Source organism: Schistocerca piceifrons, chromosome 5 (genome assembly GCF_021461385.2).
Source record: "Schistocerca piceifrons isolate TAMUIC-IGC-003096 chromosome 5, iqSchPice1.1, whole genome shotgun sequence".
Lineage (NCBI taxonomy): Eukaryota > Metazoa > Arthropoda > Insecta > Orthoptera > Acrididae > Schistocerca > Schistocerca piceifrons.
Window position 1 is genome coordinate 421,141,195 of NC_060142.1, and position 27,622 is coordinate 421,168,816.

Genomic DNA, 27,622 nt, shown 5'->3' on the forward strand with positions numbered 1-27,622 from the left:
AATTTTGGCGTCACACGAGACTGATAGCGAAAATATTTTAGAGCAACACAACTACTCACACACTGCTATCAAATCATGTATCATGAGACGACAAGACGCGGTGTAAAAAATTTTTCTTTGATTCACAGCGTAACATCAAAGAATGTTTTCTGTCTTTCTTAGGTGTCGCACGTCAGTTTATTTCAGTCTAAGTCCAAGGTTTCGAGTTATGAATCGTTGCAGAGCATATTTATGTAATTGGAATATGGTCTTGTTCCTTATTTCGCAGTCAGACATGTTAATCCAAGAAGCAAGGCCAGTCGTATGACACGATCTCCACATCCTCTTCATGATACAACATAAAAGATTCTTCTTTGATTTACTGGGAATCAAATACGTCTTTGATTTGATTTCGTGTTAGCTTCTAGACAACGTTGCACAAATCTGAAACTTCTACGAACATTATCCATTTGCGAAAGAAAATCCAAACTCTAACGGCAGATTTATTATGGTCTTCCAACTTTTCTGTCAAGCAATATCGCAAGATTATGTTCGTACGAAATGTGATAGATACGAAATAAAATTTTTTTTAGCTACACTGAGATAGAAATAATTTTACAACGATAGTAGTATTCGGTTATAACGCAAAATCCGACAAAGTCACTTTAAGTAATGTTTACGGATATCCTTGGGTTCGGTCTATTGCGGGTAAAAACTAAAAATGAAAAATATAAATTCAACAAAACAATAGCCACAAAAGACGTGCGGTATTTGTTGATCTCAGTGGAATGGCTTGAGGATAACCTCAAAACTGAGCGTGGCTGAAAATGATGAACTGGAAGCTAACGTTTCCAGGTAAAGCGACCATAAATAATTTGCGCGTATTTGTTGACAAGCAACTACAATAAGAACTGTCCGGTAAGAACAGAGGATTCAGATCCCGATTAGTGTTCCTATGTGCCTGAGAAAGTCCCTACATTTTCTCTGTATAGGTCATATACAGGGTGTTACAAAAAGGTACGGCCAAACTTTCAGGAAACATTCCTCACACACAAAGAAAGACAATATGTTATGTGGACATGTGTCCGGAAACGCTTACTTTCCATGTTACAGCTCATTTTATTACTTCTCTTCAAATCACATTAATCATGGAATGGAAACACACAGCAACATAACGTACCAGCGTGACTTCAAACACTTTGTTACAGGAAATGTTCAAAATGCCCTCCGTTAGCGAGGATACATGCATCCACCCTCCGTCGCACGGAATCCCTGATGCGCTGATGCAGCCCTGGAGAATGGCGTATTGTATCACAGCCGTCCACAATACGAGCACGAAGAGTCTCCACATTTAGTACCGGGGTTGCGTAGACAAGAGCTTTCAAATGCCCCCATAAATGAAAGTCTAGAGGGTTGAGGTCAGGAGAGCGTGGAGGCCATGGAATTGGTCCGCCTCTACCAATCCATCGGTCACCGAATCTGTTGTTGAGAAGCGTACGAACACTTCGACTGAAATGTGCAGGAGTTCCATCGCGCGTGAACCACATGTTGTGTCGTACTTGTAAAGGCACATGTTCTAGCATCACAGCTAGAGTATCACGTATGAAATCATGACAATGTGTTCCATTGAGCGTAGGTGGACGAAACTAAAATGAGCTCTAACGTGGAAATTAAGCGTTTCCGGACACATGTCCACATAACATCTTTTCTTTATTTGTGTGTGAGGAATGTTTCCTGAAAGTTTGGCCGTACCTTTTTGTAACACCCTGTAGGTCATAAGTTTAGATGGTTTCAAGAATACGAAAATCGAGTACTCACCATAATAAAATATATTTTTAGCAAAATTATTCGTTCTACACGCAGAATAACCTAATAATGAAAATCAACAAACAATGAATATTTTTCTTGCCAGCTTCTGACTGACTTCCCCGCTGCTGAAACTACATTTCCAAATTTCACTAGGTACAAAACACAAAAGCGAGTCGCAAGCTTCTGGAAGTGGTGATAATTCAGTGACGCAGTTAGGCGAAACAAATACACCACTTGTTCTTATCTAAAGATCATGTTTTGTTAGTGGCACGGCAGCTGGAAGCAACCAATCAGACTGGACGGAACAAGATTATGGACCCCTTTCCAGTTTCATACGCTTTATTGTCGACAAAATGTAACACATGTTTGGTACGTATTTAAGAGGCGGTACTTGATGGTGTCATCACGCTCACCTGCAGACATGTTGCGGACTGTTGTGGTGGTACTCCTGGCGGTGGCGCTGTGTGGCACCACTGCTTCTCCACTGGGGAGTCCCATTCCAGGGAGCAAGCTCTGGAGGTCTCGTCTGGATGGCCGGATCGTCGGCGGTTCCGCAGTCAGAATCTCGCAGTATCCCTGGCAGCTCTACTTCACAATGTGAGTTCTAGTGTAACATGAGAGAGGTATCATAAAATGTCATAACATATTTTTTCGTAATCATGTATTTCATTTTTCAGATCTCTTGAAATTCCAATCCAGTATGTAAGACATCAGATAGTAAAATCGTCAAAGAGAGAAAATCTGACACTCATTCTTCTTCTCCTTCTTCTTCTTGGAGTTGGTTTATTTCTCAATCTATCTCCAGAAATTGCGTTCATAAATTTTTCCAAATAGTTGTCTTGAAGTTTCACCTGTCACTGCTCTTTCACCATCTCATCCAACTATCTCTTTAGTGTCCTTCTATGTAAATATTCTGGAACATCCACCACTAGTGCCGGCTCGTAGGCACTGAGGCATTATATTCTCCCCATCGAAGTCCTGATGTCTTCATTTTCTGGCCAGTGATACACAGGTCATTCCCGTTTTTAAGAAGGCCCGCAGGACAGATGCACACAATTATAGGCCTATATCATTGACGTCAATCTGTTATAGAATTATGGCACATGTTTTATGCTCATGAATTATGACGGTTTTGGAAAATGCAAATCTCCTCTATAAAAGTTAACGTATATTCCGCAGAGACCTTGCGAAACTCAGATCGCTCTGTTCCTCCGTGAGATCTTTAGCGCTGTAGTCAACAGACCTCAGGTTGATGCCGTATGCCTTGACTTCAGGAAGGCATTTGACACCGTCACGCACTGCCGTTTAGTGAAAGAAAATACGAACTTACTGAGTATCCGATCAGATCTGTGACTGGATTCAATACTTCCTTGCAGAAAGAACTAAGCACGTCGCTCTTGACGGAACAAAATATATACATATATATATATATATATAATCTAGTAGAAAGCGTCGGATGCTACTTAAGATTGTTCGTAGATGATGCGGTTTTCTGTAACAAAGTGGCAACGCCATAAGACCGTATCGATTTTCAGAATGACCACCAGAGAATTGATGAATGTTACAGGCTCTGACAGTTGACCCTGAACGTAAATAAATGTAACACACTGCGCGTACGTAGGAAAACAAAGCGTCTATTGTACAAGTACACTATAGATGAGAAACAGGTGGCTCCTAACTGGCGTAAAATGTTTAGGAGTAACTACCCAGAGCGACCTTAAGTGAAATGAGCACACGGAACACAGTGGCAAAGGTAGAAAAGTAGATGCTAGACTGAGGTTCGTAGGAAGAATCTTAAGGAAATGTAACTCATCCAAGAAGGAAGTGGCGTATAAGGTGCTTGTTCGAACGAGTCTTGAGTACTGCTCAACAATATGGGTACCTTACCAGGTAGGACTGATACAAGAGATAGAGAAGATCCGACGAAGAGCTGCGCATTTCGTCACGGGGTCGTTTAGTCGTTTAGAATGATACCGAGATGCTGCACAAACTACAGCGACAGTCGTTACAAGAGAGGCGTTGTGCATCACATAGAGGTTTGCTATTGAAATTTCGAGAGAGCACTTTCGAGGAAGAGTCGGAAAACATGTTTTTGCTCCCGCATACATCTCGCACCCTGACCAGGACGAGAGAATCCGAGAAATTAGAGGCAATACAGAGCCTTATCGACAGTTATTCTTCTCACATGCCAGTTGCGACTGGAACAGGGTAGGCAGGTTCAGTTAGTGGTACCAGGAGTCCGCTGCGCTACACACCATTAAGTGGCTTGCGGAGTGTGATGTAATGTAGATGTTGCACAACTCTTCGTTAGTCGTCGGTCTCATGCTGCGTCACGAAACAAAAATTGATATTCTCATGTTATCTGTCTTCACGATATTTGAGATACGTTTTAAAAAATGACTTAGATTTATTGCGTAATTTTTGTGGGTGACAGAGCCTTTAAAGCGATACTACATTGCCATTGCCTTGGAGAGAGTACAGCTCTGGTGGCTGCCTGCAGAGACAGTGCGTGTAGCGCCTGTGTGGAAACTTTGGACCTTAAACGTCAGATGCCACCCGATTTAAGTCAGACTATAGTGTCTTTGCTTGTTTTATTGGTTGGCCTGCTAATGTATCACTATCTATGAGTCGTGTAAAGAAAAACAATGATGTATCTGGTCACATTTGTCCTCAGCTAATCTGGCGAGTATTACGATAAGGGTTATCTATTACATTTCTTCCGCCGGCCGCTGTGCCCGAGCGGTTCTAGGCGCTTCAGTCCGGAACCGCGCTGCTGCTGTTCGAATCCTGCCTCGGGGATGGATGTATGTGGTGTCTTTAGGTTGGTTAGGTTTAAGTAGTTCTAAGTCCAGGGAACTGATGACCTCAGATGTTAAGTCCCATAGTGCTTAGAGCATATGAATCATTTGAACATTTCTTCCGGTAAATGACGCCCCAGCCTTCCAGCTCTCTTCTCTCATCCATACCAACGTCAGTAATATTCCTATTGTGAAATGTGAGGCTGTCTGCTACGTACAGATGAAGCACATGAACAGCAACTATGCTGGATTGAATGTGGTACTTCTGGGTAGTACTACTGTATAGCTACTGTATTACTCTTTCGAGACAGTTGCTTTAAGTGTCTCGTTTATTTCGATTTTTGTGTTTTGTATCATATTTATGAAAATATTGGGAAAGAATATACAATACTGAGTCTATGTTTCACAAATTTTTATTTTGAACAACACAGATTTGGGTTTCTCCGTTTTTCAGTGTTGCTTTCTTTTTTTTCAAAGACGTTATTGTGCCTTCTTGTGCACTTTGATGCAAGGAATCTAACAGTCTCCTAAGTGGTAATTAGAAATACATCAAGATCCTACAGTGTAACTTACTCCACGTTCCGACCCTGACTGAGGATTTGATAACACCAGCCGCTGTGGCATCTTCTGCCAGTGATGACATTCGGATGCGATACGGAGGTATCGAGTCATCAAACTGCTCTCTCGGTCGCTAATCAGTTTCCCAGACCTTGGAGCCGCTACTTTTCGCTCAAGTAGCTCATCAATTGGCGTAGTAAGGCTCAGGGCACAACATTACACTCCTCTGACCATGAATGGTTCAAATCAAATGTCTCCAAGCACTATGGGACTTAACATCGGAGGTCATCAGTCTCCTAGACTTAGAACTACTTAAACCTGACTAACCTAAGGACATCACACACATCCATGCCCGAGGCAGGTTCGAACCTGCGACCGTAGCAGCAGCACGGTTCCGGACTGAAGCGCCTAGAACCGCTCGGTCACAGCGGCCGGCTCTGACCATGGAAAAATCTGTGGGAGTACAGTGAATCGAACCAGGGTCCTCCGCATGACAAACAGACGCGCTGAGCTCTCAGGTACGGAAGGAAAGAAATAACATGATGAGTTTTACGTCCATCCGTCGATTAAGTGAGTGGAGACTGCGTAATAGCTCATACTAGAGAAGGAAGGGTAGGAAAATCACCCATCGCTTAAATGGTACCACCGGAGCATTACCCTAAAGCGATTTAGCGAAATTACGGAAGATCTACATTTGGAGGGCCCGAGGATTTGAACCGTCGTCCTCCTGAACACGAGTTCTGTGTCTCATCGATGTGTCTCCTCGCTCGGCCACTGGTACTGTGGTGGACTTTCTACAGTATAAAAGAAAGAAATTGATGTACGATATGACATTGATGGTGTGACTTGAAAATTACATTGCCCAGAGGAATAGTCGATAGTCAGGGATATGACAAGACCAATCATTCGAAGGAAAAACGTCTAGTGAACATGGGCTCTAAAATGCAAAGGATGTGTTTGACAGTAACCAAGAAGAAAAATTTCTCATAGCTCGTAAACTATGTACTTTGGAGACTGGACGTTTGTTCTTGTTTTGGTCCATACTACCATTCCTCAAAATATGGAAAGCAAAGAGCTTGCAGTAGAAGAGATTTGTTTCATACAATCGAAGATGAAGAATTGTTCTTAGGTCTTAAGGTGTGCCGTTTGGAGCCCATGTCTATTAGACCCATTCGGATCGACCGATGATTCCTATCACATTCCTGAATATGCACCATTCCTCCTGGGACGCCACATACGTTTAGTTTCTGGCTACACCACTTCGACAACGAGGCACTCAAGAAGCTGCGTTGGCTATTCCAGTAATTCTGACAGTATTTAAAAAATATTCAAAATTATACACTGAAGCGCCAAAGAAACTGGCATAGGCATGTGTATATAAATACAGAGATATGTAAACAGGCAGAATACGGCGCTGCGATCGGATACGCCTGTATAAGACAACAAGTCTCAGGCAATTGTTAGATCGGTTATGTTGCTACAGTGGCAGATTTTCAAGGTTTAAGTGAGTTTTAACTTGGTGTTATAGATGGCGCACGATCGATGGGACACAGAATCTCCGAGGTAACGATGAAGAAGGGATTTTCCCGTACGACCATTTCACGAGTATACTGTGGATATCAGGAATCCGGTAAAACATCAAAATCTCCGACATCACTGCATCCGACAAAGATCCTGCAAGAAAGGGACCAACGATGACTGAAGAGACAGAAGTGCAACCCTTCCGGAAATTGCTGCAGATTTCAATGCTGGACCATCAACAAATACGAACCATTCAACGAAAAACCATCGATACGGGCTTGAATCCGAAGGCCCACTCGTGTACCCTTGATGATTGCACGACAGAAAGCTTTACGACTCGCCTGGGCCTGCCAACACCGACATTGACTGTTGATGACTGGAAACATGTTGCCTGGTCGGACGAGTCTCGTTTTAAATTTTATCGAGCGTATGGACATGTACGGGTATGGAGACAACCTCGTGAATCCATGGACTCCGCATGTTAGCAGAGGACAGTTCAAGCTGGTGGAGGCTCTGTAATGGTGTGGGGCGTGTGCAGTTGGAGTGATATGGGACCCCTGATAGGTATAGATACGACTCTGACAGGTGAGACTTACGTAAGCATCCTGTCTGATCACCTGCATCCATTCATGTCCTTTCTGCATTCCGACGGACGTGGACAATTCCAGAAGGATAATGCGACACTCCATATGTCCAAACTTGCTACAGAATGGCTTGAGGAACACTCTTCTGAGTTTAAATTTTTCTGCTGGCCACCAAACTCCCCAGACATGAACATCATTGAGCATATCTGGGATGCCTTGCAACTTGCTGTTGAGAAGAGATCTCCACTCACTCGTACTCTTACTGATTTATGGACAGCTCTACAGGATTTATGGTGTCAATTCCCTCCAGCACTACTTCAGACATTAGTCGAGTCCATGCTACGTCGTATTGCGGCTCTTGCACGTGCTCTCCGGGCTCTACACGATATTAGGCAGGTACCAGTTTTTTTGCTCTTCAGTGTATAACTGAACAATGCAGGATTGGTAAGAGATGGGGTTAAGACAGTGTACGGTTGTGGTGAGAGCAAAATGTATTTGGTGATTCGATGGCAATTTTTTCTAAAACGACTGATACTTTTCAGTTTCGTTAATTTCAAACCTTGAAAGTATCTGTTCTCTCTTTCCTTAATGCAGCATCTAAGGAATAATTTTGATTAATCTCTCAATAACACTGCGCCAATGTGGAGTACGATTCTTGCTATTTTCAGAATATATTATTTTCCTTCATTCGTGTATTAAGTGTGCATTTGTCATCCATGTAGTACTAGTTGCACTCGTACAAAGTGACATTATCGCTCTACTTTTATTCACTGAAAGTTCTACGTCGTAGTCGTTCAACATATTTTTTCATGTCATCTCTTTGGTGTGGTAGGTCACTGAATAATTTCTTTCTCTCTATGCTACCTATTCAGGTTGACAATATGTCGACGAACCACAGAGAACACTGTTTCTCAGCCAGATTTCAAAGAATTAGTGAGGGGTGTGTTATGGTGCGACTTAAAGTAGTTGGCATTTGACAGCCCAGTTCATAGTGTCTGCCAGCACTCAAGCAGTAAGTGACGCGAAAATGTCGATGCAACACTTAAATTCCATAGAACATTTGCTCCTCCATGTTGTACCCTGGATCATTTTTCATATTTGGAAAAACCTTACTTTCGCGGAGAAAGTTTTGCAATGTTTGTAATTAAAAAAATGTGGACAGTGCACAAGAAGAGAACGATTTCATTTACGAATGGAATAAGAGTACTTATTAAACAGTTATAAGAGTCGAGGGGCATGAAAGGGAAGCAGTGGTTGGGAAGGGAATGAGACAGGGTTGTAGCCTATCCCCGATGTTATTCAATCTGTATATTGAGCAAGCAGTAAAGGAAACAAAAGAAAAATTCGGAGTAGGAATTAAAATCCATGGAGAAGAAATAAAAGTTTTGAGGTTCGCCGATGACATTGTAATTCTGTCAGAGACAGCAAAGGACCTGGAAGAGCAGCTGAATGGAATGGACAGTGTCTTGAAAGGAAGACAGAAGATGAACATCAACAAAAGCAAAACGAGGATAATGGAATGTAGTCGAATTAAATCAGGTGATTCTGCGGGAATTAGATTAGGAAATGAAACGCTTAAAGTAGTAAATGAGTTTTGCTATTTGGGGAGCAAAATAACTGATGATGGTCGAAGTAGAGAGGATATAAAATGTAGGCTGGCAATGGCAAGGAAAGTGTTTCTGAAGAAGAGAAATTTGTTAACATCGAGTTTAGATTTAAGTGTCAGGAAGTCGTTTCTGAAAGTATTTGTATGGAGTGTAGCCGTGTATGGAAGTGAAACGTAGACGATAAATAGTTTAGACAAGAAGAGAATAGAAGCTTTCGAAATGTGGTGCTACAGAAGAATACTAAATATTAGATGGGTAGATCACATAACTAATGAGGAGATATTGAATAGAATTGGGGAGAAGAGGAGTTTGTGGCACAACTTGACTAGAAGAAGGGATCGGTTGGTAGGACATGTTCTGAGGCATCAAGGGATCACCAATTTAGTATTGGAGGGCAGCGTGGAGGGTAAAAATCGTAGAGGGAAACCAAGAGATGAATACACTAAGCAGATTGAGAAGGATGTAGGCTGCAGTAGGTACTGGGAGATGAAAAAGTTTTGCACAGGATAGAGTAGCATGGTGAGCTGCATAAAACCAGTCTCTGGACTGAAGACCACAACAACAACAATAACAACAACATTAAACTTCTATTACAGGGCTGGCGACAGGGGAGAATCTGAAAAAAGTTCCATGGTATAACACTCTTCCCTACTTGACGCACCAGTTTTACAACTTCGGGCCTTGAAGGTCAGCTAATTTAAATCAGACTACAGAGCCTTTGCATGTTTTATTTTCTTCGACCAAAGAACGCTTTCAATGACTGTGGACCGGTAACCACTGCTTGGAACTACTTTTCTAGTCTAATATCACGAAAAACTGGCAGTTAAGACAGTAAGACAATAAGAGAGTAGGATTTCGCAGCTAGAGTTCATTCAAAAAGAACTGATGTAATGTAGAATTGACCACCAGATGTCACGAGAGGCGGAGCCCTCAATATAATAGGAGGCGGGGTTCATTGTGCTGTCAGTGGATAAACAGCAACAGCAGAATGGGTCAGTCAGGATATCTCGGCGACTTCGAAAGTGAACTACTCGTGGATATCACCTGAGTAACAAATCCATCAGGGACGTTTCAACCCTTTCGACGCTGCCCATGTCAACTTTGGTTCAAAAATGGTTCAAATGGCTCTGAGCACTATGGGACTTGACATCTATGGTCATCAGTCCCCTAGAACTTAGAACTAGTTAAACCTAACTAACCTAAGGACATCACACAACACCCAGTCATCACGAGGCAGAGAAAATCCCTGACCCCGCCGGGAATCGATCCAGGGAACCCGGGCGCTGGAAGCGAGAACGCTACCGCACGACCACGTGCTGCGGACTGTCGACTTTGGTGACGTCATCGTGAGGTGGAAACACGAAGGAACAACCAGAGCTAAATCAACACCTGGCAGACCTCCTGTATCGACTGACAGTGGCCGTCGACTATTGCAGAGGGTGGTTGTTAAAATTCACATAAAATTCCCAGAAGCAATTACTCTTGAGTTCCAAAATGCTACCAGCATTCCAATTAGTACAACACCTGTGTGTAAGGATTTAAAAAAAAAGTAGGGTGCGATGGTCGAGGAGTATCTGAAAAGCCATACATTTCCGTAGTCAGAGGTAAGTGAAAAGTGACGCCGTTGAACAGTGTACGACTGGAAACGAGTGATTTGGAGTGATGAATCACTGTACACCCTGTGGAAATCCGGTGGAAGGGTTTTGGTTTGGCAAATACCTGGCAAACGTTTCCTACCATCATATGTGGCACTAACAGTGAAGTACGGCGGAAGTGGTATTACGGTAGTGGGTGTTTTTCGCGGTTAGGTTGTGGTCCCCTCATTCCAACTAAGAAAACGCTAAATGCGGAATGATATGAACACATTTCACAGCGTTACGTACTGCGTACATTAGAGGAACAGGTGGTAAACGATGATTATTTGTACCACCATGACAACACACTCTGCCATAAAGCCGCATCTGAGGGGCAATGGTTTCTGGACAGTAATATTCCTGTAGACTGGCCTCGCCAGAGTACAGACCTGAACCAATGGAAGACCTATGGGATGAGCTAGAAAGTCGACATTGGTTCTGACCTTAGCATCAACATCACCACCATCTATGATTTCGGCTCTTGAGGGCTAGTAGGCTGCCATTTTGGCACAGATGTTCAGACATCTCATTGATAAGAGTCCGTAGCAGAGTCAAACCGTCACAAAGACGAAGAGTATACAAATCCCATACCAATATCCACTAATAAGTGTTCTGATAGTTTTGAACAAATATGTGATTTTATTTGGTGACAAAATGTTAACATGTTATTTCTGCAAAATTTGAGGAGAAACACTATACAGCAGACAACAGAAAGCACTCACAGGCCTCAGGAATCACCAGCTACTGCGTAAGTGGTACTATATCACGACTGTAGCTTTCGCCCCTTTCACCAACAGCAACGAATCAAAAATTCACACTACATTTGCCATCAATAGCATTATACCACCACACAATCCATTGATACTGTCACCAAATAAAATGCATTATGCCATAACAGCCAGCCATTACCAAATAATTAATGTAAAGAAAAAAAAACTACAAGCCACAGTAGTCACCCAGATGAAAACTACCTTGCAATAGCAGCCGAAACTTTATTAGTTTTATCACGTAGGGGAAGGTCAGGTTACATCGGAAAGCGCATTATATCGGAAGAAAAGTTGATTCGGAACTCTGACACTTGCGAAAACAATAGTAGCTCCACTGTTGTGCAGTACGGCAGAACAAGATCGCTCAAGGGATTTTGAATGGAAACATCTGGGCATTCAAAGTGGTGGCCAGTTATCTAATTCGAGTCAGTATTTCGGTGCACGAACTTAAATTTGAAGTGCTACGTTTTGCTATAAAGTAGGTAATCTTGGATTTTTATTGAATATTTGGGGGTAAGTGGTATTTTATTCTCTATAGTGTTGGCTGTGACGATGCCTACCCCATATTAAACTATCACGGCGATTTGTTTGAGACGTATCGGAGAACGCTATTTACGGTTCCTGACAGCATAGAAACGATGTTCTGTAACAAGCAAAAGTCCCGATTTAAATGGAGTAGAAATAACATAGGGGAAGAAGATACTAGAGTTTTTGAAATAACTTTCAATCAACCGAGTGAGAAACATTCACATTAGGTGATAGTCTTAAAACTTTACGGGAAAACAAAGAGGTGCCCATAAAATAGGAAATAATAAGTTATTCTTTTTTAGACTGAAGTCAGCTGGTAGTTATACCTGCTTAAAGGAAGTGCCTCTAACTAAGGGCTCACCTCCAGAGGATGTAATGTTTCTAAGTAGAGAAGGAATTAGCATATTTCATCAAAATATAAGAGGTATTAGAGATAAAGTTAGTGAACTGCTAATAGATGTTAACTCTGAAATTATTGGTATATCAGAGCCCCACTTAAATAATTTGATAATTCAGAGGCTTCCTTTACCAGGCTACAGATTAGCTGGCTGTTTCTCAAGGAGTTCCTTGCAGAGTGGGGGCGTGGCTCTGTACGTAAAAAGCCGTATTTCATTTGAGTATCACGACACTGCACTGAACAGATATTTGAAAGTTGTGCAGCATTAGTTGAATTTAGTGAAACTAAACTTCTAATTACTGTTGTTTATAGGTCCCCTAACTCCGGCTTCAGAGCATTTTTGCTTAAGCTAGGGAGGGTTCTTGATTCACTTTGTAGGAAGTACCAGAAAGTAGTTATATGTGGTGACTTCAATATTAATTTTGTACATGATTGTGCAAGAAAAAGAATGTTGGTAGATCTCCTAAATTCACATGATCTGATGCAAACTGTGTTTTTTCCAACTAGGGTGCAGGGGAACAGTAGCACAGTCATAGACAATATTTTTATTCATTCTTCATTACTAGATGGGCATTCTGTTAGTAAAAGGGTCAATGGCCTTTCAGACCATGATGCACAAATTTTAACATTAAAAGGTTTTTGTTCTCAAACCAACGTCGTATTTAATTACAAACTACGTAGGAAAGTTAATCCAACAGCAACAGAGAGCTTTTCAAAACTTGTCAAGGAACAAGAGTGGCAAGATGTTTATAGTGCCGATAATATAGATGATAAATACAATGCTTTCCATAACACATTTCTCATGCTCTTTGAGAGTTGCTTTCTATTAGAACATTCTAAACGGGGTACTAGCAGTAATGGACAGCCCAGTTGGCTGACCAGTGGGATAAGGATATCATGTCGAACAAAGCGGGAATTACATCAAAATGTTAGTAGTCACAATCAAGCTACGGTAGCCCATTACAAATAGTATTGTAAGGTGCTTAAAAATGTTATTAGCAAGGCAAAAAGTATGTGGTATGCAAATAGAATAGCTAATTCACAGGATGAAATTAAAGCCATATGGTCAGTTGTGAAGGAAGTGTCTGGTCAGCAGCACAAGGTTGATGATATAAAGTCAGTTCGCAGTAATAATATTTCTGGTACTGATAAATCAGATATATGCACAGTATTTAACAACCATTTTCTGAGCATTGCTGGTGAATTAAATAAAAATTAGGTTTCTACAGGAAATCATACAAATTTCTTAGCAAATGCCTTTCCGAGATTGACGTCTGAAATACTCCTCTGTGATACAGACAAAAGGGAGATTGAGTCAATAATTAAATCACTGAAGACTAAGGCTCTCATTGTTATGATGGAGTGTCTAGTAGAATATTAAAGTACTGTTCTGGACATGTTAGCCCTGTATTTAGCCATATTTGTAATTTTTCCTTTAGGAATGGTCAGTTTCCTGAGCAATTAAAGTACGCAGTAGTAAAGCCGCTTTATAAAAAGGGAGAAAGGGATAATGTAGATAATTTTAGACCTATTTCTATGCCATCAGAGTTTGCAAAAGTTATCGAAAAGACTGTGTATTTAAGGTTAATTGATCATTTTATATCATACGATTTGCTATCAAATGTACAGTTCGGCTTTAGAAGTCGTTTGACAACTGAAAATGCTACATTCTCTTTTCTCTGTGAGATACTGGATGGGCTACACAAAAAGTTTCGAACGCTTGGCATATTTTTTGATTTAACAAAGGCATTTGACTGTGTTGATCTCACAATATTGCTCCAGAAGTTGGACCATTACGGAATAAGGGGTTCTTGTTGTTGTGGTCTTCAGTCCTGAGACTGGTTTGATGCAGCTCTCCATGCTACTCTATCCCATGCAAGCTTCTTCATTTCCCAGTACCTACTGCAACCTACATCCTTCTGAATCTGTTTAGTGTATTCATCTCTTGGTCTCCCTCTACGATTTTTACCCTCCACGCTGCCGTCCAATACTAAATTGGTGATCCCTTGATGCCTCAGAACATGTCCTACCAACCGATCCCTTCTTCTGGTCAAGTTGTGCCACAAACTTCTCTTCTCCCCAATCCTATTCAATACTTCCTCATTAGTTACGTGATCTACCCATCTAATCTTCAGCATTCTTCTGTAGCACCACATTTCAAAAGCTTCTATTCTCTTCTTGTCCAAACTATTTATCGTACATGTTTCACTTCCATACATGGCTACACTCCATACAAATACTTTCAAAAAATGATTTCCTGACACTTAAATCTATACTCGATGTTAACAAATTTCTCTTCTTCAGAAACGCTTTCCTTGCCATTGCCAGTCTACATTTTATATCCTCCCTACTTCGACCATCATCAGTTATTTTGCTCCCCAAATAGCTAAACTCCTTTCTACTTTAAGTGACTCATTTCCTAATATAATTCCCTCAGCATCACCCGATTTAATTCTACTACATTCCATTATCCTCGTTTTGCTTTTGTTGATGTTCATCTTATATACTCCTTTCAAGACACTATCCATTCCGTTCAACTGCTCTTCCAAGTCCTTTGCTGTCTCTGACAGAATTACAATGTCATCGGCGAACCTCAAAGTTTTTATTTCTTTTCCATGGATTTTAATACCTACTCCGAATTTATCTTTTGTTACCTTCACTGCTTGCTCAATATACAGATTGAATAGCATTGGGGAGAGACTACAACCCTGTCTCACTCCCTTCCCAACCACTGCTTCCCTTTCATGTCCTTCGACTCTTGTAACTGCCATCTGGTTTCTGTACAAATTGTAAATAGCCTTTCGCTCCCTGTATTTTACCCCTGCCACCTTCAGAATTTGAAAGAGATTATTCCAGTCAACATTGTCAAAAGCTTTCTCTAAGTCTACAAATGCTAGAAACGTAGGTTTGCCCTTCCTTAATCTAGCTTCTAAGATAAGTCGTAGCGTCAGTATTGCCTCATGTGTTCTAACATTTCTACTGAATCCAAACTGATCTTCCCCTAGGTCGGCTTCTACTAGTTTTTCCATTCGTCTGTAAAGAATTCGCGTTAGTATTTTGCAGCTGTGACTTATTAAACTGATAGTTCGGTAATTTTCACATCTGTCAACACGTGCTTTCTTTCGGATTGGAATTATTATATTCTTCTTGAAGTCTGAGGGTATTTCGCCTGTTTCATACATCTTGCTCAACAGATGGTAGAGTTTTGTCAGGCCTGGCTGTCCCAAGGCCGTCAGTAGTTCTAATGGAATGTTGTCTACTCCGGGGGCCTTGTTTCGACTCAGGTCTTTCAGTGCTCTGTCAAACTCTTCACGCAGTATCGTATCTCCCATTTCATCTTCAATAAAGGGAGTAGCTCACAATTGGTTCACCTCTTACTTTAGCAACAGGCAGCAAAAGGTCATTATACACAATGTTGATAACAGCTGTGATGTGGGATCTGAGTGGGGTACTGTCAAGTAGGGGGTGCCCCAGGGATCAGTGTTGGGGCCACTCCTGTTCCTTATTTATATAAATGATATGCCATCTATTATTATGGGTAACTCTAAAATATTTCTGTTTGCTGATGGCACTAGCTTGGTAGTAAAGGATGTTGTGTGCAACATTGACTCGGTTTCAAGTAGTGCAGTACATGACCTCAGTTCATGGCTTGTAGAAAATAAACTAACGTTAAATCACAGTAAGACTCAGTTTTTACAGTTTCTAACACACAATTCAACAAAACCTGACGTTTTAATCTCACAGAATGGTCATATGATTAGTGAAACAGAACAGTTAAAATTCCTAGGTGTTCAGATAGATAGTAATCTGTCGTGGGAAGCCCACGTTCAGGATCTTGTTCAAAGACTTAATGCTGCCATTTTCACTATTCGAACGGTATCGAAAGTGAGTGATACTTCGACACGTAAATTAGTCTACTTTGCTTATTTTCATTCACTTATGTCGTATGGTATTATGTTTTGGGGTAACTCTTCCCATTCTAGAAGGATATTTTTGGCAAAGAAACGGACGGTTTGGGCAATAAGTGGTGAGAGTTCACGAACCTCTTGTTGACCTCTGTTCACGAGTCTGGGTATTTTGACATTGGCCTCTCAATATGTATATTCCTTATTGTCGTTTCTTGTTACCAATATTAGTTTATTTACAACAATAAGCAGCTTTCACTCGGTTAATACTCGGCAGAAATCAAACCTCTATTTGGATCGGACTTCCTTAACTCTTGTGCAAAAAGGTGTGCAGTATACTGCTGCATCCGTTTTCAATAAGCTGCCTCTCGAATTCAAAAATCTTAGCAGTAATCCACGCGCTTTCAAATCGAAACTGAAGAGTTTCCTCATGGGCCACTCCTTCTATTCTGTCTAGGAGTTCCTTGAAAAATTAAACTGATTCTCATTGTAATGCTGATAGCATTTGCTTAAACTTATGGACTGATTTTCTTTCAGGTTCATGAACATTTATTTTTATCTTTTATTACTTTTATGTTGTAAGTTCATGTACTGACACGTTCCATGACCTTGGAGATTTGCTCCTCAATTTGGTCCTATGGAACTTGACTTGTAAATAAATAAAATAAATAAATGAACAGGAAACCATATTGTACAATCACGTTGAAATTTTTAGTTAGTTAACTTACGCCTTTGAGTAAATAGGAGTTGTTAAATGTAGTGTACAACTATACAGAGTAGCTCAATATAAATCGTCAGTTGAATAAGGCAAAAATAAAGTGGGTAAAGACTTTTGCTATAGTTTTTTGAAAAGGCATGAAGACACATGAAGACATAAGGTTGAGGAGAGATGAATCTATGAGATTGTAGCGAGCAGCAGGTTTCAGAAAGAAACACGTTGATAGCTTCTTTGACAGACTAAGGTGAGCTGATGGGCGAGTTCATGTTAAAATCCACTTAAGATCCAATTATAACTGTTTTCAGCGAAAACAATTACAGTTTTACGTCCGATGCAATCCTCCAAAAAATTAAATCATCGATACGAAAAGGTGGAAAAAACGAATTTGTGTTCTTATGACATTAGAGTTTTAAAATTCTGTTAAGTAATATATCATAGTACAGGTTAGTCTCAAGAATATTTAAATACATCCTTCAGATAATACTATAATTTCGAAAAAGCTCACGTGTCCGATACGATCCGAGCGTCCCCTAGTGCCTTACATAGACTTACGTTCCTTGGATAACTTTTGAGATTAATCATAATGAAGAGGAAGGAGTGGCTTTACATTGGTATTACACATCAATATATAAATGTGGCTATTGCTGAACATTTACAACTGTTTTCTACATTTATCTTACATAAAAAGAAGTTCTTCTTCAGGACAAAAGGTGCCGTCAAGGATAAAATTTTATAGTTTGTTTTCAGATTTAACTTTCTTATCATTGGTTGCCTTATGCTAAAGGCAACCTTAATATGGAAAAACGGATTTAGTTTTTCTTTTGTTATTGTAACTGTGTGCATCATTGGTCCTTTTGAACTACACGAGGGAATAAATATACTGTGAAGCAGCAGTCAGAATGCCAAATTCCTTAAGCAGATGTCCACAACACTTTGTTTCAGCAATGAAAACTTTAAACTTTCTTGTTACAGATGAGTTTCCCCAGTACATAATTCCATATGAAAGTACATGTGGATACCTAAAAATTTTGAAGTTACCATCCTATGTATTTATTATTTCCGCACCATATGTTACGTTTGTTATTAGTGTAATACCTTTCTGTGCGTAAATTAAATACATTGTATTTTTTATGTTTAAAGTGAGAATATTTGGAGAAAACTACGCAATAATTTCCTTAATAACGTGGTTTATCTTTTCTCCTGTTACTGTACCTATGTCCAGCCTGACTACAAAGCTAGTCACATTTGCAAAAAGAATTGATTCTGTTTATTGTATATTAGACGCAAAATTATTTATATGTATAAGAAATAATAGAGGGCCTAAGACTGAGCCTTGTCGAACATTTTAAGTGATTCCTCCACAGTCAGAAGGATCTTCCCTGCTTATATAGGTCGAATTGTGTTCGTTTGGTTAGATATGACGTTATCCATTGATTGGCTGTACCATCAGTTCCAAAATATCTCAGTTTTCCTAAGAGGATATTCTGACTTGCACTGTAAAATCCCTTAGATAGGTCACAGGAAACAGCAGTTGGTGCTATTTTGTTATTTAATGCTTACCAAACTTGATACGTGGAAGTGTAAAAGGGATTCTCAATTGAAGAAATCTTCTAAAACCCAAACTGCGACTTACTAAGGACATTATTGCGAAGCAGGTAGATAGTTATTCTGTAGTACATTATCTTCTAAAAATTTTGAGAAAATGCTGTTAGTACTGAAACGGGTAGGTAGCTGTTGCCATCTCTCCTGTCATCTTTCTCACAGAGGGATTTAACAATGATATATTGAGATCTCTCCGGAAAAATGCCGTTAGTGATACTTTACACATTTTAGGAAAAGCAGTACTTACTATATAGTAACAACTCTTTAGTACTTGAGAAAAATTGGACGTAAAATGGCCATCTGAAAATTATCATATGCTTTACATATCTTTTTATTTAACTGCCTTGGTTGCAATTTTTTCGTACAAAAGTACTGGCTTCGGGAATGCAGCACCCATCTTCATAACCTACAACAGAAGTAAAACAAGAAAGCATTTTTGTCTACTGCAGTAGATGTTAAAAAACAAAAAAGAAATTGTAATATAATCACAATGTACCTCTCATTCTGCTGCACTGCAAGAATTCATAAACATGTACGGTGGGCGTTCAAAAAGTGATTTGTGTGTTTTTTTACTTTATTTTATTTTTTGCCAGTTTCGGTTGAGAAAATGCGAAACTTGCAGTGGGCCATCGTGGAGAATGACCGCTTCATGCCTTACAGTTCCACGAAGTTCCGATACGAGGCGGTGCTACTCGTAGCCTTCAAAATGTCGTCTGTGACGCAGGAGCGTTCTAAACAGAGAGTTTCTTTTGGCGGAAAACCATAGACTAGCAGATATTCATAAGCGCTTGCCGAATGTCTGCGTAGACCTGGCAGGAAACAAAAGCGCGTTGAGTCGTTTGGCGAGGAGTCTTTCATCGCAACAAGTCGCGCAAAAGCCGTCTCATCTCCTCCTGCATGCCGGTCGGCCTCACACAGCTGTGACTCCTGCAATGTTGGAACGTACAGACCCTCTCATTTGAGATGATCGACAGATCACAATCAAACACCTTTCTGCTCAATTGGACGTCTCTGTAGTGTTAACACAGTCGTCCACCAGTGAGGGTATTCAAAATGAGTACCTCCTGGTCCTCGCCACCTAAGAGAAAACCGTAAAGAGCAACCAAGGACCCTGTGTGGGGAATTGCTTGCCCATTGAGAGACTGTCAGACATTGTCAAAGGCGATGAAACATGGGTTCATCGCACCGAACCGGAATCAAACGGCAATCCACACTTACTAGGGACATCGCATAATCTCAGTCAAGGGTAAAGAAGATAATAAACAACGATTTACCGATAGAAAACTAGGGAAATACCGAACACCATCTCTCCTCCGAATAAAAGGTACAAAGCCGCACCCTCAGCCTCATCCTTTGGACTTCCATCTGTTTGGTCAATGAAGAACGCACTCTGTGCGAAGCAGTACATGGTTGATGGGAGGTTGCTGATGCAGCAAGACGCTGCGTCTGATGTCGAGTAATAGCGTGGTACCATGCGAATGTACAAGCCCTCCCAGTAAGGAGGCGTAATGCTATCTCACTGAACAGTGATTATGTTGAAAAATAGCGTTTTGTAGCCAAAAGAGAGTGGAATGATGTAGTGTACTGGAGTCCTGAATAAAAACAACCCGCTTTCAGAAAAAATGTGTTACATTACTTATTGAATGCCCCTCTTAAAACTAACATGGGTCAGAGTTCATGTTGTGCATTAATGACGTCAGTGACCTTGCAGACAATATTGCTAGTAGTCTCAGATTTGTCACAGGTGATACAGGTATCTACAATGAAGTACAGTCTGAAGCTGCACTAAAATTTGTTTAGACCTAGTTGAGCTTTCAAACTTGTGGAAAGATTGGCAACTTGCTTTGTAAGTTCAGAAATTGAAAACTATGCACTTCATAAAATGAAAAAAAAACCTAGTGTCATATGAACATAATATCAGTCAATAACAGGTGGAATCGGTTAAGTCATACACTTAGTAGGAACATGATATGAAACTATCACGTAATCTCGTTCGTGGGTAAAGAAGGTAGCAAACTTCGGTTTTATGGTAAAATACTAGGGAAATGCAATCAATCTACAAAAGAAATTGCTTACAAGTCACTCGTGCGAACCATCCTAGAATATTGCTGAAGTGTGTGGTTGGTTGGTTGATTTTGGGGAGGGAACCAAACAGCGAGGTCATCGATCCCATCGGATTAGGGAAGGAAGTCGGTCGTGCCCTTTGAAAGGAACCATCCCGGCATTTGCCTAAAGCGATTTAGGGAAATCACGGAAAATCGAAATCAGGATGGCCGGACGCGGGTTTGAACCGTCTTCCTCCTGAATGCGAGTCCATTGTGCTAACCATTTCGCCACCGCGCTCGGTTAAGTGTGTAGTATCCGCTCCAAGTAGGACTGTAGAGGATAGAGAAGGGCGACACAAAAGGTCACAGGTTTGTCTGACCCGTGGGAGCGCGTGACTGAGATGTTGAAAGAAAGAAATGAACTGGTAGACTTTTGAATGCAGATGGAAACTGTCCTAAGAATGTCTACTAAAAAAGTTTCAAGAACCGGTTTTAAATGATGACTAGCAATGTACTACAACCTCCTACATACACTTAGTAGGAACATGATATGAAACTATCACGTAATCTCGTTCGTGGGTAAAGAAGGTAGCAAACTTCGGTTTATTGGTAAAATAAGGGAAATGCAATCAATCTACAAAAGAAATTGCTTACAAGTCACTCGTGCGAACCATCCTAGAATATTGCTGAAGTGTGTGGTTAGTTGGTATTAACGGTGAGGATAAGATTAGATTAATTACAGCAGGCTTAGTGGTATTTAAATAGAATTTTTCGCCCGCTCCATGCGTTAATGGAAGGGGAAAAAGCCCTAGTAACTTTAATAGTGGCATCTACCCTCTGCCACCCAGTTCACTGCGTTTTGCAGTGTAAGACGTAGATGAAGTAAATAGTCTCCTAACGAGGACTTTATGATATTTGTTTTCTCCAATGAGTTATCTAAATCTTTACATTTAGTTACGTGCCACTCAATGTATTTCTTGTAACTACACCAGCTAGTGTTGTAGTATTTAGGATCAAATAATTCTAGTGTCAATTTATCCTTTGTACCAGGTGACTAATATTTCTTTTGAATTTTTTCTGACTTTAGTCCCAAGATCCAAACACTTTTGAATGAGTGGTTACCTATTCCGCCACACCACCAATCAGGTAACTAAGTGTAAAATCTATTTTCTTAGATCTTTCCACCTCATCAATAAAGATCTAGAGAATACTTAAAAAATAGCTCGGATGTACGAAGGTGTGGATGAAGCATTACATTCGAATCCCTTGTCTGCTCTAATACGATCCGTACTGATACTTGCTCATTAATATTGTTAAATTCCTGCTCAGTTAGTTATTTTAATTGCTTCAGCATCTTGTTCACATTTTTAAACTGCCTGGGTTAAATTTAAGAAACCCTTTGATAAATTCGCCCCACTTCCCAGGTGAGGTTTCTCTTCTAAGTATCCTGAAAATTCTTTATTATATTTAACCTACCTTTTGCTTGTTTCTTCTTTTGTTTCCTTCAGTTATGTCTGGAGGTTTTGAAATTCCCCTTCATTTTTAAGCAAATCTCCTGAAGGGCTTACAGGTACGTCAGTTCTCTCTTGTACATTCTGCTCGACTAGGTCATTTATTTGTTCCCTCAAACTAGTAAAAATAGGTTGTGGACGAAGCATTACATTCGAATCCCTTGTCTGCTCTAATACGATCCGTACTGATACTTGCTCATTAATATTGTTAAATTCCTGCTCAGTTAGTTATTTTAATTGCTTCAGCATCTTGTTCACATTTTTAAACTGCTCATTCGCTTCATTTCGTACTAGATTACACTGACTGCTCACATCTGTACCTAACTCCCTTTTTAAAGCAGTAGTAACTATCTACAATACCGAAAACTTCGAATTATTGTTATCTATCTAATTACTTGATTCATTTTTTAAATTCTTCACTAGAGGATTTCACGTCACTTATTAATTAATTTTTTAATTCATCACTATAGTTTTTCAACTATATTTTTTAAATATTTCTTTTAAATTGCCCTCCTTGGTACGGGTAATGGCATGTGTACAATAAATTCTAATAAGTCTTCTTGCAACGCCAAATCACGAACTTATACTATCAATTAAAAAAAAGAAGAGCCACTCGTCGTTGAAGTGCTCCATGTTGAGTTACTCAAAAACCTACAGTCAACATAATAGAAAAACAAATCGTCTATCACATATACGGCTCAACCGAGTAGTGTAGGAGAGCATAACCTTGTGGTGAACTGCTGGTGTGAGAGTTGCTGTTTATGTCTCACTGGATGACTCGAAAGCGTCGCCGAAGCTCGAACGACGGTGGGTTGTAGTGAGGAGGTGTAGTAGGCCGCTACCGCTGCGTCGTAGCGAAACAGTCGGAGATCGTACCAACAGCCATCGTTGACTCTGCGTTGTAGTAAAAAATAACTTAATTTTCGACTCCACATAATTTCTTCTCTTTATTCACGAGCAAAGCTTTTCTAATAGCAGTTACACTGCGAATTGTCGCGCGGGATTAGCCGAGCGATCCAGGGCATTGCAGTCGTGCGGCTGGCCCCGGCGGAAGTTCGAGTCCTCCCTCTGGCATGGGTGTGTGTGTGTGTTTGTCCTTACGATAACTTAGGTTAATTAGTGTGTAAGCTTAGGGACTGATGACCTTAGCAGTTAAGTCCCATAAGATTTCACACACATTTGGACATTTTTGAACACTGCGAATTATTGACGGCTGTGACACTCGGTTTCAAGGACAACAGCCTATTATTGTAATTTCTTTTCGATCAGATTCTTGAAAATCTTCTTACTACTAGTCTCTAGTATTCGCGTCCTTCACTAGGGCGCCAAAACGGAGCGTTTAATAAATTTTTGTGTTTACTCCGCCTCGTTGTATTACATTCTCCGTGGGTGCCTATTTCATGAAACTAACTACTAATCGGACCACCTAGTAAAATCCGGGTTACCGTGCTTCTGCTCCTGCTAGCGGACTTCTTCTCCTTTGCAGTGTCTTTAGTGCTAGAGGCTGAAAGAAGGCTGGAATCCTTCTTGCTTTTACGTATTGACGAACAATGTTTCTTCTTTAAACACGTTCCTATTTAAGTCATTTTATACAGTGCGCTGTCATGATTTTATATATATATATATATATATATATATATATATATATATATATATGTTGGTCCACCGATCGTGACCGGGCCAAATATCTCACGAAATAAGCGTCAAACGAAAAAACTACAAAGAACGAAACTCGTCTAGCTTGAAGAGGGATACCAGATGGCGCTATGCTTGGCCCGCTAGAGGGTGCTGGCATAGATCAAACGGATATCAACTGCGTTTTTTAAATACGATCCAATTTTTCGTCTAGTACGTAAAGAAATATGAATGTTTTAATTGGACCACTTTTTTCGCTTTGTGAGAGATGGCGCTGTAATGGTCACAAACATATGGCTCACAATTTTACACGAACAGTTGGTAACAGGTAAGTTTTTTTAAATTAAAATACAGAACGTAGGTACGTTTGAATATTTTATTTCGGTCGTTCCAATGTGATACATGCACCTTTGTGAACTTATCATTTCTGAGAATGCATGCTGTTACAGCGTGATTACCTGTAAATACCACATTAATGCAATAAATGCTCAAAATGATGTCCGTCAATCTCAATGCATTTGGCAATATGTGTAACGACATTCTTCTCAACAGCGAGTAGTTCGACTTTCGTAATGTTCGCACGTGCATTGACAATGCACTGACGCATGTTGTCAGGCGTTGTCGGTGGATCACGATAGTAAATATCCTTCAACATTCCGCGCAGAAAGAAATCCGGGGACATCAGATCCGGTGAACGTGCGGGCTTCGACGACCAATCCACCTGTCATGAAATATGCTATTCAATACCGCTTCAACCGCACGCGAGCTATGTGTCGGACATCCATCATGCTGGAAGTACATCGCCATTCTCTCATGCAGTGAAACATCTTATAGTAATATTGGTAGAACATAATACAGCATACATTGCACCATTTAGATTGTCATCGATAAAATGGGGGCCAATTATCCTTCCTCCCATAATGCTGCACCATACATTAACCCACCAAGGTCGCTGGTGTTCCACTTGTCGCAGCCGTCGTGGATTTTCCGTTGCCCAATAGTGCATATTATGCCGGTTTACGTTATCACTGTTGGTGAACGACGCGTCGTCGCTAAATAGAACGCGTACATGAAATATGTCATCGTCCCGTAATTTCTCCTGTGCCCAGTGGAAGGCTGTACACGACTTTCAAAGCCGTCCCAATGCAATTCCTGGTGCATAGAAATATGGTACGGGTGCAATCGATGTTAAATGTAGCATTCTCAACACCGACGTTACTGAGATTCCCGATTCTCACGCAATTTGTCTGCTACTTATGTGCGGATTAGCCGCGACAGCAGCTAAAACACCTACTTGGGTATCATCATTTGTTGCAGGTCGTGGTTGACGCTTCACACGTGGCTGAACGCTTCCTATTTCCTTAAATAACGTAACTACCCGTCGAAAGGTCCGAACACTTGAATGATGTTGTCCAAGATACCGAGCAGCATACGTAGCACACGCCCGTTGGGCATTTTGATCACAATAGCCATACGTCAACACGATATCGACCTTTTCCGCAATTGATAAACGGCCCATTTTAACAAGGGTAATGTATCACGAAGCAAATACCGTCCGCACTGGCGGAATGTTGCGTGATACCACGTACTTACACGTTTGTGACTATTACAGCGCCATCTATCACAAAGAGAAAAAAGTAGTCCAACTAAAACATTCATATTTCTTTACGTACTACACATCTAGTTTCCCCCTTAAAGCTAGACGAGTTTCGTTGTTTCTAGTTTTTTCGTTTGATGCTTATTTCGTGAGATATTTGACCCGGTCACTATCAATGGACCACCCTATATATATATTACAATCGTATAATAAACGTTTGCATATACTTATATTGTGCAACGAGAATACATTTTGGCAAATAAAAGGACCAAGAACATAAAACAGAATGACGGGTTGTAAAACTTCTTCTGTTTTTGCTTCTATGACATCACTGTTGTTATTGTGAGCGCGTTTTTACGCGGGCGCAACATATCTCCAAGCCGCTACGTCGAAGAAGCCACACACAGCAGGTAGACATGCTAAACTCGTCGACCCGTCTTGCAGATATGGTGCGCCCATGCTCTTTCCGTTACGTGTAAAAAAAATTTTCTCAGATAATGTGCTGTCGGAAATATAACTACAAACAAAATTGTTCATTAAATGTCACGTCCATCTTTCGTCGTTTACGCTAAAATTAAAAGTGATGTTATCTTATTCTGTGACTCGTCCTCCTGTCTCTCATATCACTGCATATCATATAGACTTAAATGTTGGCCGGAAATACTGATTCGTGACGTAATGTGCATGTTTTTGGCTTCTAATAAGATGTGTTTTCTATATCATACAAGATTACAGTAGACTGGTTTTCATTGCGTAATAGTTTCAGCTCACAAAACCTTGTCAATGAATGAAGAACATGGAACTAAATAGTCTGCTTGCTGGTTTAGAGTTGTCACGAGTCTATCTTCCTCCGGATTTGTCTTCGCATTGGCCGCATCCAAGGCTGTCCTTTGCGGGGTGGGACTGCCTGAGTGATTTTGAACAGTCTTTGTAGTGTGCAACCACTGTACGATCTGTACTTGGTCCTGCCAAAAGATACACTTCCGTTTTCACTAGCACGCTGTCACACATTCAGAAGGATTTTACTGAAACAATAAAAACAGTTCACGAAGTTTTTTATAAGCTGTGTAATACTATGACTTGTCTTTCCTCTCCAGAAGCAGCTACTGGTGCGGCGCCTCCATCATCAGCAGCAACTGGGCCCTCTCGGCAGCCCACTGCGTGAAAGGCGCCTCGATAAACAGCATGCAGCTGCGGGCCGGCTCTTCCGTCAGGGGTAGTGGCGGCACCGTGCACAGTATTGCCAACTCTCACATGCACGAGAGTTACGGCGACAACGACGACTACGACATCGCCGTCTTGCAAGTGTCCAACGCCTTCAGCTTCGGGCCCAACGTACAAGCCGTGGCCCTAGCCTCGTCAGAGCCCGCTGCCGGCACCTCCGCGACAGTGAGCGGTTGGGGCGCGACGTCATCTGGGGACAACGGCGCCTCTATACTGCGGGCTGTCACCGTCCAGATCATAGACCGCGACGCGTGCGACCGCTCGCTCGGCGGCATCACCAGCCGCATGATCTGTGCAGGAGTGAGCGGAGGCGGCAAGGACGCCTGCCAGGGAGACAGCGGCGGTCCTCTGGTGTCCGGCTCCACCCAGGTGGGCATCGTCTCCTTTGGCATCGGCTGCGGTCTGGGGAACTTCCCGGGCGTCTACGCCAATGTCGCCAACCTTCGGTCCTGGATCAGATCCACTTCTGGAGTCTAGGAGACTGGCCATTTGTATCGCTCATTCCATTGTCTGACACGTCAGTTTGGATCTCAAGTCCTGGAAATCTCTTCAGGGGACATATTTTACCCTACACAATAAGCAACAATATTCATTGGTTGAAACCATGACTTATCATTTATTTGTAAGTGAAAAGTATGAGTGATGTGAAATGTCACGAAAAAAAACTGGATCTACATTAAGGACTATTGCTTGTCCCAATCTGTTTGATGTTTTACCTTCGAAATCTTTTTAGTCACTACGTTCGACTGTTCGTGTGCATTAATAAAACAGGTTTTTTTTTCTTTTTAAAGACAAATTTCATCCTTGAAGACCGGGGAACGGCGAAGGAGCTAAAAGTACACTACTGACCCTTAAAATTGCTACACCACGAAGATGATGTGCTACAGAAGAGAAATTTAACCGACAGGAAGAAGATGCTGTGATATGCAAATGATTAGCTTTTCAGAGCATTCACACAAGGTTGGGGCCGGTGGCGACACGTACAACGTGCTGACATGAGGAACGTTTCCAACCGATTTCTCACACACAAACAGCAGTTAACCGGCGTTGCTTGGTGAAACGTTGTTGTGATGAATCGTGTAAGGAGGAGAAATGCGTACCATCACGTTTCCGACTTTGATAAAAGTCGGATTGTAGCATATCGCGATTGCGGTTTATCGTATCGCGACAGTGCTGCTCGCGTCGGTCGAGATCTAATGACTG

General features: G+C 41.1%; 1 protein-coding gene across 1 annotated transcript; it reads left to right on the forward strand.

Moving 5' to 3' along the window:
* Nucleotides 1-2,209: 2,209 nt before the first annotated feature.
* LOC124799047 (trypsin alpha-like) lies at nucleotides 2,210-26,896 on the forward strand. The gene is made up of 2 exons (XM_047262585.1): nucleotides 2,210-2,385; nucleotides 26,293-26,896. The coding sequence occupies exons 1-2, from the start codon at nucleotides 2,210-2,212 to the stop codon at nucleotides 26,894-26,896; spliced, it is 780 nt and encodes a 259-aa protein (XP_047118541.1).
* Nucleotides 26,897-27,622: the final 726 nt, after the last annotated feature.

Bases quoted from the DNA above. Each gene is read 5' to 3' on its own strand.
- LOC124799047 (XM_047262585.1), top strand. From the start codon at position 2,210: ATGTTGCGGACTGTTGTGGTGGTACTCCTGGCGGTGGCGCTGTGTGGC. The intron at 2,386-26,292 runs GTGAGTTCTAGT...TTTCCTCTCCAG, and splicing joins TGGCAGCTCTACTTCACAAT to AAGCAGCTACTGGTGCGGCG.